At 40.0% G+C, this 15,552-nt stretch overlaps 1 protein-coding gene across 1 annotated transcript in view; it reads right to left on the bottom strand.

The window, feature by feature from the left end:
• The window catches only part of Fbn2 (fibrillin 2), a 220,748-nt gene that overhangs the window by 137,677 nt on the left and 67,519 nt on the right, over positions 1 to 15,552 (bottom strand). Inside the window, exons 6-7 of the mRNA XM_021634127.2 lie at positions 12,297 to 12,494; positions 5,324 to 5,449 (exon numbers count right to left, since the gene is read on the bottom strand). Of these exons, the coding sequence (XP_021489802.1) occupies positions 5,324 to 5,449; positions 12,297 to 12,494 (324 nt within the window). The remainder of the gene's footprint in view (positions 1 to 5,323; positions 5,450 to 12,296; positions 12,495 to 15,552) is intronic.

Here is a 15,552-nt window from a genome sequence, read left to right as displayed (position 1 = left end):
TTTCATGTTTTCTGCCTTTGTTACATCAAGAAGAAGCCATCATTTTCATTCATGAAGCTTACAGACTCCATAGCCAGTGACTGGACCATGAAACTGTATCTAATTCTGACACAGTTACACGTTCCAGAGTCCTGCCACACTACACAAACTGAGAAAGTGCTGAACAGCTGGGCTACTGCTCAGTGTAGTCCTCTGTTGGGCTGTGCCCCTTGCCACCGCGTGTCTGATCGACAGGCCTGATCAAGAACGGACTGGATCTCAAGGCCTGCCATTTTTACTCATGTTACCTGGATAGCATTCCTTGGCTCTCTGCACCTTGGAGTTTTCAGCTGTGAAAGCAGATTAATGTGAGTGAGCCGCTTTCCTGCTCCACTGTGATCACTCTGCACAACAGCCGCTGTAAACTGGGTTGTCTTACCGTCTGAGTACTGCCAGAGGTTATAATCAATGCACAGTGAATATCAGCCGTTATTATTGCCACATAGAGTCTGCTGGCAGATTCAGGCATTAAAAAAAAAACAACAACCCAAAACCCCACCAAAAACAAATCCACTTAAAATGCAGTTGGGTAAGTGACAGAAGGATTAAGTAATATTTATTATGGGGCCGGGAGACGGGGTTTGGATATGGCAGTCTCAACATCCTCATTCAACAGAGGGACTATATCTGTTTCAACCTCAAAGTTCTAAGCTTCCCGAAGAATTCTAAAAGACACTGGCTTGCATTATTTTTGCATTGGTGACCTCCAAGTTTCCACCGTCTTCCATTGCTACCAATCGGCTTCCCTCACTAAACATTTCTTACACAGGCTTCCCTCTGAGGAACAGCCCAGGTCATTTATTATTTATTTTAAAATTAATTTACTCTTGGAAATCTGAGTGAAAGCAAATAGTTTTCATCCTAGCGTGGTGAATTTATCTCCCCAGGTTTGTCAAAGTAGAACTGCGTTAGCAGCAAAAGACACTGTGCCAGCACGTTTCAGGAGTTTTGCAAGAGCAAATAATTACATTTGTTGTCTCAGATGCCAAACGACAAAATGCTGTTTGAACAGGCCGGGGCCAAATACTCTTCAGAAAGTCAGAGAAGGTACGTTGGGGAAGAGGGGAGCAGGCAAGGACACCTGGCACCCTCTTGTCTCTATCCATGTGCAGGGAGGGCAAGGCAAACCAAGAGAGGGAGTTTGCAGAAAGAAGTCTTGGCCGCCTCAGCGGTGCGGCATCACATTGCATGGAGTTCCTTAGTGTCTTGTCTTCATTTGAGCTACACATATATTTATATTAATGAATGTCTGAGTGGGATAAGTGGCCGAGCCAACCTCCTCCTTGGATGTGAAGGAATTAGAGATAGTTTACTTCACTGAAGAATCATTTGCCTGCTGTCTGGCAGAATTAGGAAATCAGATCATAGGAGCAAACTGGCTCAGGAGAAGTAAAACATGGTTGCAGTGGCCATCATGAGGAATTTTATGGAATTATGTCCTTAACCAAAGGGAACGGAGAAATGACTTTCTTTACACAAACATGAACAAATATAGATGTATACATGTATATGTCTTCCAGATCTGAGCTGGATGTAGGGCTTGTCTAGTAGTCTATACTGAGCATGAGAGGGAAAACTGGTTTCTCATAGCTCAAACACAACAGAGCAACTATATAAAACATAGGATAAACTACTAAAATTTGTACATCTAAAGAAACTAATCAAGAGGGAGGACCCTGACTAAAATGCTCAATTCCCATCCCGAAAGGCAATGAGGATGGACATCAGAAGAAGAAGAAAACAGGAAACAACCTAGGAACCTGCCACAGAGGGCCTCTGAAAGGCTCTGCCCTGCAGACTATCAAAGCAGATGCTGAGACTTAGGGTCAACTGTTGGGCAGAGTGCATGGAATCTTATGTAAGAAGTGGGAAATAGTAAGATCTGGAGAGGACAGGAACCCCACAAGGAGAGCAACAGAACCAGAAAATTTGAACACAGGAGTCTTCCCAGAGACTCATGCTCCAACCAAGTACCAGGCATGGAGAAAACCTAGAACCCCTGCACAGATGTAGCCCATGGCAGTTTAGTGTCCAAGTGGGTTACATAGTGATGGGAAGAGGGACTGCCTCTGACATAATCTGATTGGCCTGTTCTTTGATCACCTCCCCCTGAGGGGGAAGCAGTCTTACCAGGCCACAGAAGATGACAATGCAGCCACTCCTGATGAGATCTGATAGACTAAGATCAGAAGGAAGGAGAAGAGGACATCCCTTATCACTGGACTTGGGGAGGGGCATTCATGAAGAAAGGGAAGGAAGGGTGGGATTGGGAGGGGGGAGGGAGGGGCTTATGGGGGGATACAAATTACACTTTAATTAATTAAATTAAATTAAATTAATTAAAGTGTAATTAATAAAAAATAAATAAAATGAACCTTAAAAAATGGAGGTGAGCACAAGGGTACTGTCCAGCAATCCCAGACTCTGAAAGCAGAGGCAGGAAGATAGCTACACGTTTAAAGCCAGCCTGGGCTACCTAGTGACTTCCAGACAGTCAGGCTACCCGGTGATACCCAGTATCCAATTAATTAATTAATAGAATAAATAGATATTTTAAAAGGGAAATGAAAGATGGTCCAATGAAGGAAAAATACCACTTAGTCAATTTTTTCTTTCCAAACACAGCTTTATCCTGGTCTCACAGTTTGCCTACTTTTTGAACATTAACTTAAGCCAAATATATCACTGCTAATCAACATTTATTGGTAAGGAATCTGCTAAGTATATCAGAAAGAGTTCTCAGATCTGGAACACAGTAGTGAAGAAGGAAGAATTTCTGTCCTCAGGAATCTTATTCAAGCATTGGAAAGAAATATTTAACAAATGCACACAAAGTGCAATGCCATCACAATTACCAAAAAACTAACAGCCTAGAGTTGTAGTTTCCTGCTAAGAATGCCACCTCTTCAGTGACACAGACCCCAGAATGGTGTAGCATCTTTGTTTTTGAGCAGACAGAGGAACTTCAGAGGTTCATTTTACATGAACAAAAGCACCCGATTTCACATAGTAAAAACAGGAAGGGCACAATTTTTAAATAAATCTGCAATATTCCGTTTTACATTTTTTAACACTTAAATTTAAATACCTAGGCTTTGATAGATAGAAGTAACTGCATTGGTTATATTTTTATTTAGAACACACATCAAATTTAAGCTTATGACAACACTATATTAAACTATATATGAGTATAATTCAAAACCTGACATTGTGTCTAGCCACAGCTCTGGTGTTTGAAAGTACATTTTGATACCAATTGAATTAAATAATTTTATATGAGTACTGCTTGCTTTTTTTATACACAGGAACAGCATTACCCAAAGAAAATTGGTAATAGTCACTTTTAAGACCTAGCTAAATAAATATGCTTTATAAACAAGCAAAGCTTTCACAAAACCTTTAGGTTTCCAGTCCTAATCAGCCCTTGTTCCAATTCTCCCATTCCCACAAATCATAAATACTAAATCATATAATTCTTTCTGGGCAATGTTTAAATGGAGTTGGCTGCCTGAGCAGGAAGTAAGCCAAGACATGACTGGGTTCAGGGCCCCGGGTGGTGCCTATGTTATATCAATAACTCCCAAAGAACTAGTCGAGCGAGAATAAAGAGTGGCCCTGTCTTCCCCTGAGCTCTGCCTTGGCTCTGCGTGATCTGATGATGAAATGGGATGGAGAAAAGGTTTCTTCCCTTTTCAGCTAAAAAGAAAGTCATTGTTTGGTGTGTAGCGGAAATGTCACAACCACTAGAATCAGTCAGTGGCTGTGCCTTCTCACCTACAACCGAAGACTGGCTTTTCTTCCCTCACTCTTGGATAGGATTTAGACTTTATTCCAGAAGTTAAAAGGAGAAGGGAGTGAAAGAAAGTAAGCAATAGAATAAACTCCTCCAAAAACCTAGGAGGCTTTTCGAAATAGTAGCATCCTTTCTGTAGACCATTTAATGTTTGAGCCACTTCCTGTGTTAACTCAGATAATTTACTTCACTTTGAAAGTATTTTTCTTAACCTTTTCGTTGCAAGTAGATTGGTGATTTTTAATATTATATTGAAATTGCACAAACCACTTGAATATTATTAAAAAGTGTCAGGAAAGAATTATTTGGTCCCTAAAATAATCAACTACATTCTTTTCACCTTCCCTGTTGTGAGGAGAATGAAATTATCTGGTAGCAAATGTGTCAGAGTATAGAAATGAGTTTAGACTAACTGTAAATAAATAGAAGAACATGGAAAATGCCGCCATGCTATCTCTTCCTTCCTAACAGATTCCCCTTAGCCTTGTACAATTAAACACTTGATACTTCACCTTCCCATTGTCTTTTCTATACAGACGGGCACACCTCTTTTTAACTGATCAACACAAAATAAACAAACTACTGCCTTTTATAAAAAAGGAAAGGGAACTACCTTAACTAGAGTAAATGAGAATGCTTCTTTACAACTAGCTAGACTTTATGTGTCTCTGCCTTTAGAAACTACCTTTGGGTTAGATGGCAGCTCAGTGGATAAAGGCCTGCTGTGGAAGCAAGAGGATCTAAGTTCAGATCTTCAGAGTCCATCTAAAGGCAGATTGGTAATATTTCTGTAACCCTAGTGCTTATATAGTGAGATAAAAGGCAGAGATAGGAGAATGCAAGTGACTTGTCTCAAACAAGATGGAAGATGAGGCCAGACACCTGAAGCTCACCCACCCTCCACACATATACCATGGCGTATAGACACCAAGGTGTCTATATGCCTGTCCTCACACACAGGAGCATGTACACACATATACATATATTATACACACGCATACACAGAGAGAGAGAGGGAGATTAAAATTTTTATCGGTGATGAAATAAATTGATTAAGGTAGGATAACGATCGAAAAAGTTAACATGCATTTAGAAATTTCTTATAACAGTTTTATAACAGTGACACAGACTTAGTCATAGATAAGTAAGGGCAATAAACTTTACTCTATTTGAAACAAGTTCACAGAGGAAATGAAAACCCAGCTTATGAAAGAGATTAGAAGAGGCAGAATGATTCTCAATACCTTGTAGCTAGCGAGATTAACCAGATGCAAAATCTACACTGCCTTATTGCAGCTCAAATCCTTTAAGGCTACAAGATACAGTCCTAACACCGAAATGCTATGGGCTACACCTACATTTTCATGTTGAGATAAAGAATCATGGCTAGGGTCATTAGTTCCAACAGTTCCAAATGCATGTTTTAAGTATTTACTGACTAGTTTTGGATTTAGAGTCAGCAAGGGGGCTTGCCCCCCACAGCGTGCTCACCTTCACATTTCTGGGTTGTTTCACTCTGCTTGTGACCAGCGGGGCATCTGCACTCGAAAGATCCCACTGTGTTGATACAGTTTCCCCCCTGGCACAGTCCTGGAATCGCCTGGCACTCGTCGACATCTGCAAAGTAGAAAACATTTTCAACATAAGCAAAACCGATTTCCAGATGACACCACTGTGCTTCTTTTATGTACCAGGGAGACAGTTTTTCCAGAACAGCAGGGTGAGGGGAGCAGACCCTGTCTGTGTGCTTGGTCTTTCACTTAGGTGGACATCTTTTTCTGGGGAAAGGTGCCACCTGGAGATCTACCTTGCTGTGTTTTGTTGTGCTGTGACAATTTACTGTTTCGTTTTGAAACAGAATGCTTCTTACTGTGTGTTCTCCTGGTTCCGGCCCCAAGTCTGTCCCTATGTGTCCCCAGTGTGTTTCTTGATGAGGCTCAGCATCTAAGGACTCATTCCATCTCTCTGCCATAGACACAGGAGATACATACATGCGCTATGATTAAGAGAACTCTGCGCTCTTCAGAACGCCTTCAGCATCCTCCTCTACCTCTCTAACCCATGAAGACCCCGTCTTTCTTCTTTCTTACTACTAATTTCCCATTTTTTGCTACTACTATCTAATCTCTTAATTTTCTTTGATCTAACAATTGTAAAAATACAGTATTTTAGCTTACACTATTCCAATTGCTTGTTACTAAGCTTATTTGAGGTTTTATTTCCTTGTCTGAAAGTTATGGATCTATTTCTCTTAAACAGTATTGTACTGGGGTTATCAACTTCTTATTTAAAACCTCAGTTTTAGATACTGTCATGGCCTTCATCTTTCTACTGTTTATTGATTTCATCCATTTAAGAATAAATATGCCACAGTGAAATTAATGAAGTAATAATGAAAGTTATCAACAAATGAAATATGAGCATTTCTAAGAAACATCAAATTAATTTCTTCAGTTAAAAGTGAGATGGAACTTATAACCTTAACTCGAAATGAAAGGCACTGGAAACAGTAAATGTGCTGAGAAATATAAAATATATTTCTCTTATTTTTGAAAATTTAAAAGATAATTGTTGGCTGTATATTAAATGACAAATAAAAGTAATGTATTTTGTAGGTTACAATGCATAAAGAATTAAAAAGTAAAACAATAAAAAGTAGTACAAGTTAGAAGATAAGAACAGAAGAATTGGGGTGTAAAGTTACTATACTATAAAAATGGCTTGTTCATATTTGAAACACACCATGGGGTGTTAAATATGTGCAGAAAAAACTATAAAGTGAACAAAAGCATAGTTAACAATCCACTTGAAATAAAGCCAATGCAAACATTGTTAACCCAACAGAAGCAGGAAAAGGTAAACAATACAAAAGAAAGTAAAATACAGATTTCAGCTTGATAATATTCACATTTATATGAAATTTAAAGTGTGCAACAATCAAACTTAGAGGACTGAGACTGTAATATTTTATTCTGAAACATCAAGACCCAATTTTACGCTATTCACCAAAAAAACAAAAACAAAAACAACAACCAAAAAAACCACTTTGACAACTTAAAAAGTAGGAAGCCAAAGTTAAATGAAGTCATTACTGGTCACAAGCAGCAAATGCAATCACCAGGAATTAAACTCTAATTCACGATTCTAAAAGCCTCATTAATTCAGGAATGCAATATAACATCTTTAATCTGACAAAAGCCATACACAAGAAACCAAAATAAAACAAAATCTATAAACATGTTAATATGATATAGTTAATATAATAAATAAATAATAAAATGATATAAAGTAGTTAACATGCTAAATTGAGATTTTTTTTTAAGCCAAAACAACATTTTATTCTGCTAGTTTAATGACACTAGGCTGCATTCAGAATGGAAAGCAAATGTGTTGCAATAATTTTACATGGATTTTTTTTTTCAATGCAGTTTATTCAGGAACATTGAACAATCCTCGGACCCTGGGGAAAGCCAGCCCACAGCTTAAATAGCCTCTGGGTAGCCAACCCAGGCGTGCCACGGGGGCAATGCAGATAGGTCCACATACATGGAAGCAAGCCAGATCCTCGGCCTTAGACAAATGTGGAGTTGTTCGTGACAGAGAGCACTCACCATCGGGAAGGTGGAAGGCGGAAACCAGCTCCATCTTTAAGGCATAGCATTCCGCAGCTCTCTACAGTTCCCCCTTTTTGTTTTAGACGCATCAGGCAAGAGTAGAGGTCTGATCTCTGATATTAGAAATAAATTGGGACTTTGTACAGATGTTCATTTAGGTGTCATCCACCCAAAGAGCATCAGACCCGTCCGATACCTTTTTCTCAGAGGCGGGACCTGGGGCATCAACCTGCATGCAATCAGACATGCTCTTCTCTGGGTCCAAAGCGGCTGACCCTGAGTGCAGTGCTTAGCCTCGCATCCTGAGCGTGTCATTTTAGCTTTTTATGGTAGCCAACCATGCTTGGGGAGAATGTCCTGCTTCAATGGCTGTAAAGGCCTGAATGATCATGGCTGCATCACACTGTTGTGAGACTCTAATCTTGCATATATACCACAGGCAAACCAAGGAGACCAACACCAGAAGGCCTGCTAACACTCCCATGCCCGCCCATTCCTTCAGATGATTCATGGCTGCAGTATTCATTATTAGCCAGATAGAGCCAAGTAATTGTGGTAATGATACTTGCTTTTTTGCCCAATGCTGGAATGCTAGTAAATTTAGGTATGCCCTGGTTACTCGCATGCCTCACTGGGTGCCTGTGCCCATTGATGCCCCTCACGCTATGACTCTCTTCAGACAGAAAAGGGATCTTGGAACTACAGCCACCATTGTTACTACCATCTCATTGACGGCTGTTGGAGCTACCACCAGGGCATTAGCCATGAGTCATACTGGGCAGACTGCTCAGACCCTGAATAATCATTTAGCCAATGTAGCTCATGCCTTAGTTGTACATAAAGGAATTAATGCTCAACTAAAAGGAAGCTTGATGGTGTTCAATCAGAGGATTGACCTCTTGCAGGAGCAAATTAATACCCTATGGCAAATCGCTCAACCTGGCTGTCAATGAAAGTATGCTGGACTTTGTGTCACTAGCATACAACATGAGAATTTTTCCTGTGCTGCAAATCTGTCTAAACAATTGTCGAGCTATATTTTAGGTAATTGGACTGGAGAATTCGATACTACGATGGAGCAGCTGAGAGTGGCCATTGTCACAGTAAATTCTACCGGAGTGGACGCAGGACTAGCCACAGGATTATCAACATGGATTGCTGCAGCCATGAATTGAGATTTTTAAAAGTCTTTTGTTGAGAGTGTTTGAAAGTCATGTCCTCCCTTATCTGTTTATTTCCTTGAGACAGGGCCTTTCCATATAAACCAGGCTGGATTAGAACACACTGTCGAGCCCATTAAAATTTTCATTTTATATCTATGTAAATTTGATTTAACTTCTTTACAGGCAATAATTATGTAACTGGGTAAATTTTTATGGTAAACCTTATACATAAAATGAATACATTATAAAAACTGTGAAAAGTTGCTACAATCAGTTCAAACTGAAAGTTTAGTAAAGCTGACAAATGATACATATTTCATTGTAAGATTAAAAAAATAGTGTAGTCACAAACATTTACAATTGCAGAAACACAGCACATAGAGAAATACCCATTGTTATAAATTTACAGTCTTCTTCTTAAAGAAAATTTTTAATAGGAGCCCATATAAAGTGGATGTTTGTGTATTTGACAAACATAAGATACTGGGTATGGTGAAACATGCCTTTAATCCTAGTCCTTGGGAAGCAGAAGCAAGTGGATCTCCGTGGGTTCTAAGCCAGCCTGGTCTATATAACGAGTCCCATGCCAGCCAATGCATCATGGTGAGATCTGAACAAAAAGTTTAAGGCCCCTGTGGCCAGATTTTTCAGTTCTGTTGCTCTCCTTGTGCTGAGACTGAAACTCCAACCAAGGACCATGAATGAAGATAAGCTAGAACTCCTGCACGGATGTAGCCCATGGCAGCTCAGTCTCTAAGTGGGTTCCCTAGTAATGGGAACAGGGACTGTCTCTGACATGAAATCAGTAGCTGGCTCTTCGGTCACCTGCTCCTGAGAGGGGAGCAGCCTTACCAAGCCACAGGGAAGACAATGCAGCCAGTCCTGATGAGAACTGATAGGCTAGGGTCAGGGTGAAGGGGAGGAGGACATCCCCTATCAGTGGACTTGAAGAGGGGCATGGGAGGAGGAGATGAGGAAAGGATGGTGGCATTGGGAGGGGATGAAGGAGGGTGCTACAGCTGGGATACAAAGTCAATAAACTGTAATTAATAAAAAATAAATAAATTAAAAAGGTAAGGCTATACTTTATGTCTTCTGTGTCTTTCTTTTTTCTGTTACAGCTTGTGTGTCAGTTTCCATGTCAGAGTTTCCTATTATTTTCAGTAAACCCACACACAGGGCATCTTTGTGGGTGTGAATTAGAGACTTTAAGCTTACAAAAGACTTAGCATAGTTTTAACATGTCAGTAAAACTAGTGCTAACAGTCCAAAGAAAGTTTGTATTGAAGTCAAACCTCAGGGTGTTTTAAAGTCTCTCTGGCTCAAACGAAAGTCAACTGAGAAGTAAAATAAAGGACAAAATGTTTAGATACTGGGTAGGTTAAAGCATTAAGGCTTCATTATTGTGAAATACACTCTCATTCTTATTACAGAAAAGTAGACAACATCCCTAGGCACTTCCTTTCCTGGAAGACAGATCAGAGGGATGTCATAAAATAAGCTGAAGCATGAAGCCAGATTACACAGGGTATCTTCAGCCATCTTTTAAAGTGTGGGGTGGAAAGACATTTGACATGACAGCATACATTGCATAGTTGTTTAAAATGCCTTTTCCCAAGCGGGGGGAGCCCTTTATTTAGGAAGCCTCCCAGACTATACAGCTTTACAGTTTCCTTATTTCTTTTAATAGAAAAAAACTGCCATTTATTATTTTTATACAAAAACAGCACTTTTAAAAATGAAGCCCCTCTAGCATCAGCCATCTATACCTGTCTATTTTAAAATAGTTTGCATAATTATTAGTTTTCATTTTGTCCGTTAAGCGTTCATTACACAGCAACATTCTGACATTTAAAGCTGTGGCAGTGAAACCCAGGGCTTTCATAGCTAGTAAGCAGAATTAGCTGAGTGGATTTCACAGTAAAGTAGGAAGATTTTTATATTAAAAGCTGATATCTCATATTCATTCTAGTATTGCTAATTATACTCTCCTCACTGGAGAAAGTTAGATACTATATTTTGAACTGGTGAAAAGCTTTAAAGGAGAGTCATAATAATAGTGCAAAGAACATTTTAAATAAAGTTTACCACGTTTGACCTTTGAAAATGAAAAAAAAAAATTTCTTAATTTTCCTAAGTCATTCAGGAGTTTGATCTATACCTTGTGACTCCATTCCCTTAAGTATGCTTTCTCCCTATAAAAACATTCCTTTAAGCCAGGCATGGGAGTTCATACCCCAAATCTTAGCATTTGAGACCTGGGAGCAGGAGGAACAGAAGTTAGTGGGATAAAGAGTGAGAACTTGTTCCAAAATAAAAAAAAAGTCATACTCTCAAAGTACCATACATGATATCTTTTAGGTAGATGAGGCTAGTAGTTGAAAGAAAAGAGTGCGTTATAACAAAGTAAAATGGAAATAATTAATTTAGAAGCACACACCAGTACTGTCTGTAAAAACAAGAGGGAAGCCCAGACTTGCTAACCACATCCTCAAAACCTCAGACAAGCAACAATTGACAATTAATTCTCTAGTACCCAAATTTCATGCAAAGATTTTATAGAATTAAGGCAAATATTTTGAAATGTGAGCCTTACTTAACTGAAGCAATTAAGTAAGGTTATAAACAATGTAACAAAGCTCTGTTAATCAGCTTATGAAAATACGCTCCCCAATTTCTCCAAGAACTCTTGTCGTAAAATAATAAAATCATCAAAAAATAAGTAAATAAAATAAAAACAAAAACAAACACAACAACAACAAAAAAAAACAAAAACAAAAACTAGCAATGGGTGGCACATTTTTAGTTTATGCCAAAAATGGAAATATGTATCCAATGGTATATCGATACAAGAGGGCTCATTTATAGACATAGGGACCAAAGGCAAGAAAACAATTATATTTGAACGTGTTTATATCAGAACATGTGACGTCAAGATAGCTTGACTCATTTTTTTATGTGTATGAGTGTTTAGCCTGCATCAATGTGCACACGTTCTTGCAGTGCCTGTGGAGGCCAGCAGAGGGAGCAGTCTGCCCTAGAACTGGAGTTACAGATGGGTGCTGGGAACGGTTCAGGAACTGAACCTGAGCCTGAACGAGAAGAAGGTGGCGTGACGCCTGAAGCTGACTTTAAAACAAACAAACAAAACAAAACAAAACAAAACAGATATACATGCTCATGGGATTCTTACTATCTTCTCAGTCAAGTTCTGTGTTTTTCAATCAGTAGAAGCCTTTTTCTCTACCTGGTAAAATTTTTCTTTGTCATTTTTGTGAAGTTTTTTAGTCCCTTTCATCAGTTGTCTTTGTCTGGCTTCCAATGTCAGGGGTTTTGTTTTGTTTTGTTTTGTGTGTGTAGTGTATATGTGTGTGTGTACAGAAAAAGTTGCGCCTGCCTCCTGGATACAGAGAGAGTTGCTAGCCGCCTTAATGCATTATATGTTTTAAGCTATCATTTTAAAAAGTTCCTTTACTTTTCATCTTCTTCCCCTCCATTAATGCTATGAGTTGAAATTCTTTGGCCACTAAAACGTAAACTATAAGTATACACCACCTCTAATCAGACCTCTCAGCAGGACCCACCATGTGGCAATGGGTACTGAGTCCACAGTTCCCACCGCAGCTCCACGTTTCCTGATTCCAGTCAAAGAGGTGACACTTGTGGTGGCAAGCATAGTTCACCCACCTTGACACGCTCCCGTGCGAATGTTGGGGATAAAACCCCGGCGGCAGGGCTGAGGCTGGGCGGGACACGTCTCACAAGGATGACCCCAGGCTCGTCCAACGGTGGCACAGCACAGCGTCTTTGTGCAGACGATGCCTGTCAGCTGTCCCTGGCACATCTGATTATTGACTTGTGTGAAACACGGGCCTGTCCTGTAATCTGGAAGGAGAACGAAGAAGGAAAGACAGCTTTTATTATGATCGTGTACCAATCTTAGACCCCGCTACCAAATGCAGAAACCTGAAACTGTTCCTTCTGAGCAAAGCACCTAAGGACAGAAGAGCAGTGAGTTTCCTTTGGAAAATTTATAATTTTCCAATCATGAGGCGTGTATTAAGGGACCACAGAGGACTTAGCACCGGGCATTGCAAATGAATGGCTCCTGGCACACAGATGTGCTTTCTTGGCTTGGATCATTCTAAAGAATTAGAATTCATAGCAAACATTGTATAAATGGAATATTGCACGGAAACTTGTATTTCAGGCTATCCTTGAAAAACTGGATGTTCTAGCTGTGCTAAGCCCAGCATGCCACACAACATAAGATGAAGAGCTTTTCCTGCCAAGGATCCCCCTACTTTAACCTTTACCCTTAATTCTCATTCAAATGCCCTCTCTGGGCTCTGAAGACATCATCACTAAGGATTACTCCTCCTTACCCAGCAAGTATTTTCTTTTCAGACAAGTGATCAAGAGTTTAGAATGCCAAAGTGACTTGAGGAAGATGGATTTTGCATAGTAAATCTGTATTTGGGCAGTCCAAACAGTGCATAAATAGTTAGGTCTAACAAGCTGACATCCATCTCTGTATCAGTCTGTAATTGCATGGTTAGGTCAATTAGGAAGAAAAAAATACTAAGAAAGGCCTGCTGTCATAGATTCTTTTCAGGCAATGTTAGTGTTATATTCTCTTTTCTCTCTATCGTACGGCCATTGTCCTGCAATGCTATAGATGATGACCAAAGTCTGAGTAAATGCATGCATGATTGGCGCATGATGTACAAGTGCTCCTTCAACCTTCCTATGGGCTCATGACTCTTATGAGGACTCTCCATGTCATCCCTCCACATCCAAGTGTAAGGTCTAGGGCCAAGATATCTCTGTGTTGCTTTATAGCCCATCCTTAGGCCCACTGATCCCGATTCAGCATATTTAACACAGTGTTCAAGAGATCCACATGCATCTCAAAGCTTGAGGGATGAATCAGACTGAAGGCGACTCAAGGCTGGCTCTGGGCATTTCCAGTCTACTTTCTTCAATGCTGTAAATTTACTTCCATAAACATTCTAGGCATCCTATAAACATTCTTGTAGACAAAACTGAACCACCAACAAGACAGCCTTTGAGTGTTACTGGCACTGATTTGCAAGATGTGAAAACAAGGGAAAGTCAGTTTCCCAATGACCAATGGATGTAAGGCCCTGGATGTATAAGAAGAACACATATAAAAGAGTTCTCTTTCCAGAAAGACTGTATCTCATCATTGACCAACTCTTGGGAACATAAAATGTCTCTTGGGCTTTCATTTCAAAGATTACTGGTATGATTTTTATGAAAAGCTTCCACCATGAAAATCAAACTTGGAGAGCAATGACATTCAGAATGACATGAAGAATGTTCTACAGCATATAAAGGCTGCGCATGATCAAACAAAACTGAAAACCACATAAAGCCATGTTTAATGAAAAATGAGGCTTCCTCATACACAAGAAATGGATATTTTAAAAGTTCAGTGTATTTGAGAGTTAACATACTGATAAGTAAATTCAACATAATGAAACAAAATCTAGAGCAGGCATTTTGGCACAAGCTGGCCTAAAGTTCTTATACTCTTGCAGCTCAACCTCCACAAAAATAGCTCATTTTAATCCTTCATAAGAACAGCAGATGGACTGGCCACAAACTGCATTCTTGAAGAAAATTCTTTTATGTATAAGGGAAGATATACTAACCTTACAAATAAGCATTTGCCAGGTCATAACTTTTTAAAATCTTCATAAAACTCATGTTTGGCCATTCTAAAAATTGGGTTTGTGGTTTTCGATTATATCAAGTTCTGGACATGTAGGAAAACCCCATTTCTTACCAAAAGATGATAAAATTATGATGTCTCAAGATGCAGGCATAAATACTTATCTTCAAATTATTTAGGGTTTTCAGAACCCCAAGGAAGAGGCCTATTGGGCCTTCCTCTAACCCATCCTCAAGCAAACCAATTGGCAGGGAGACCCATCCCTCCATCTAACCACAGCATCTCCTTAAAATGAGGGCCTCTTCCCATAGTCTCCATGGACATAAACCACTGTGTGCCCTTCGCAAATGGCCTTTCTGGTGGAATATACTAATGTAGGCTAATGCAAGTAACCCTAGGTTCCTTTCCCAATAACGGGTTTCCTTCTTCTTCCCCCTGTTGTTTATACTTTCCTCTACACCAGCTGTGCAGAATCTTTTAAATACTTAATTTATTTATTTGTATTCAAGTTTACATACTGTTTGTAGCTCCATCCCTCCTCACCTTACAGTCCCAGCCTTCCTCCCTCCCTTCTCCCCTCTTCCTCAGAAAAGGGAATCTCCCCTCTCATCCACCCCAGCTCATCAAGTTGCATAAGGACTGACGGTGTCCTCTTCCCTGTGGCCTAGTGAGGCAGTCCTGCTAGAGGAAAGTGATTAAAAAGCTGGCAAGAGAATCCATGTCAGATGCAGCCCCCCCCCCCCGTTCCCCCTTTCCTTACTTGAGGACCCACATGAAGCCTAAACTGCCCCTAGGCTACATTTTTGTAGAAGGGTTTAGGTTCAGTCTATGCATGGTCCTTGGTTGATGCTTCAGCCTCAGCAAAGCCCCTTTGAGCCCTGGGCTCTGTTGGCCTTTTTGTGGAGCTCCTGTCATCTCCATGTCCTTTTCTCTTTCCTCCCACTTTTCCACAAGACTCCCTAAGCATTGCCCAATGTTTGGCTGTGAGTCTCAGCATTTGTTTTAAGGCATTGCTGGGTAGATCCTCTCAGAAGACAGCTCTGACAGGCTCCTGTCTTCAAGTTTAGCAGAGTATCCTTCATAGTGTCAGGGGTTGGCTCTCCTCCATTGGGTGGGTCTTTGGTTGGGCCAGGCATTGAGTGGATATTGCTTCAATTTCTGCTCTATCTGCTCTGTCTTTATCCTTGCACATCTTGTAGGTAGGGTAAATTTTGGGGAGAAGTTTTCATGGGTGGGTTGGTTTTT

Source organism: Meriones unguiculatus, chromosome 2 (assembly GCF_030254825.1).
Source record: "Meriones unguiculatus strain TT.TT164.6M chromosome 2, Bangor_MerUng_6.1, whole genome shotgun sequence".
Taxonomy (NCBI): Eukaryota; Metazoa; Chordata; class Mammalia; order Rodentia; family Muridae; genus Meriones; species Meriones unguiculatus.
The sequence above is the reverse complement of the archived record's forward strand: the minus strand, read 5'-3'. Positions and strand labels throughout refer to the sequence as shown.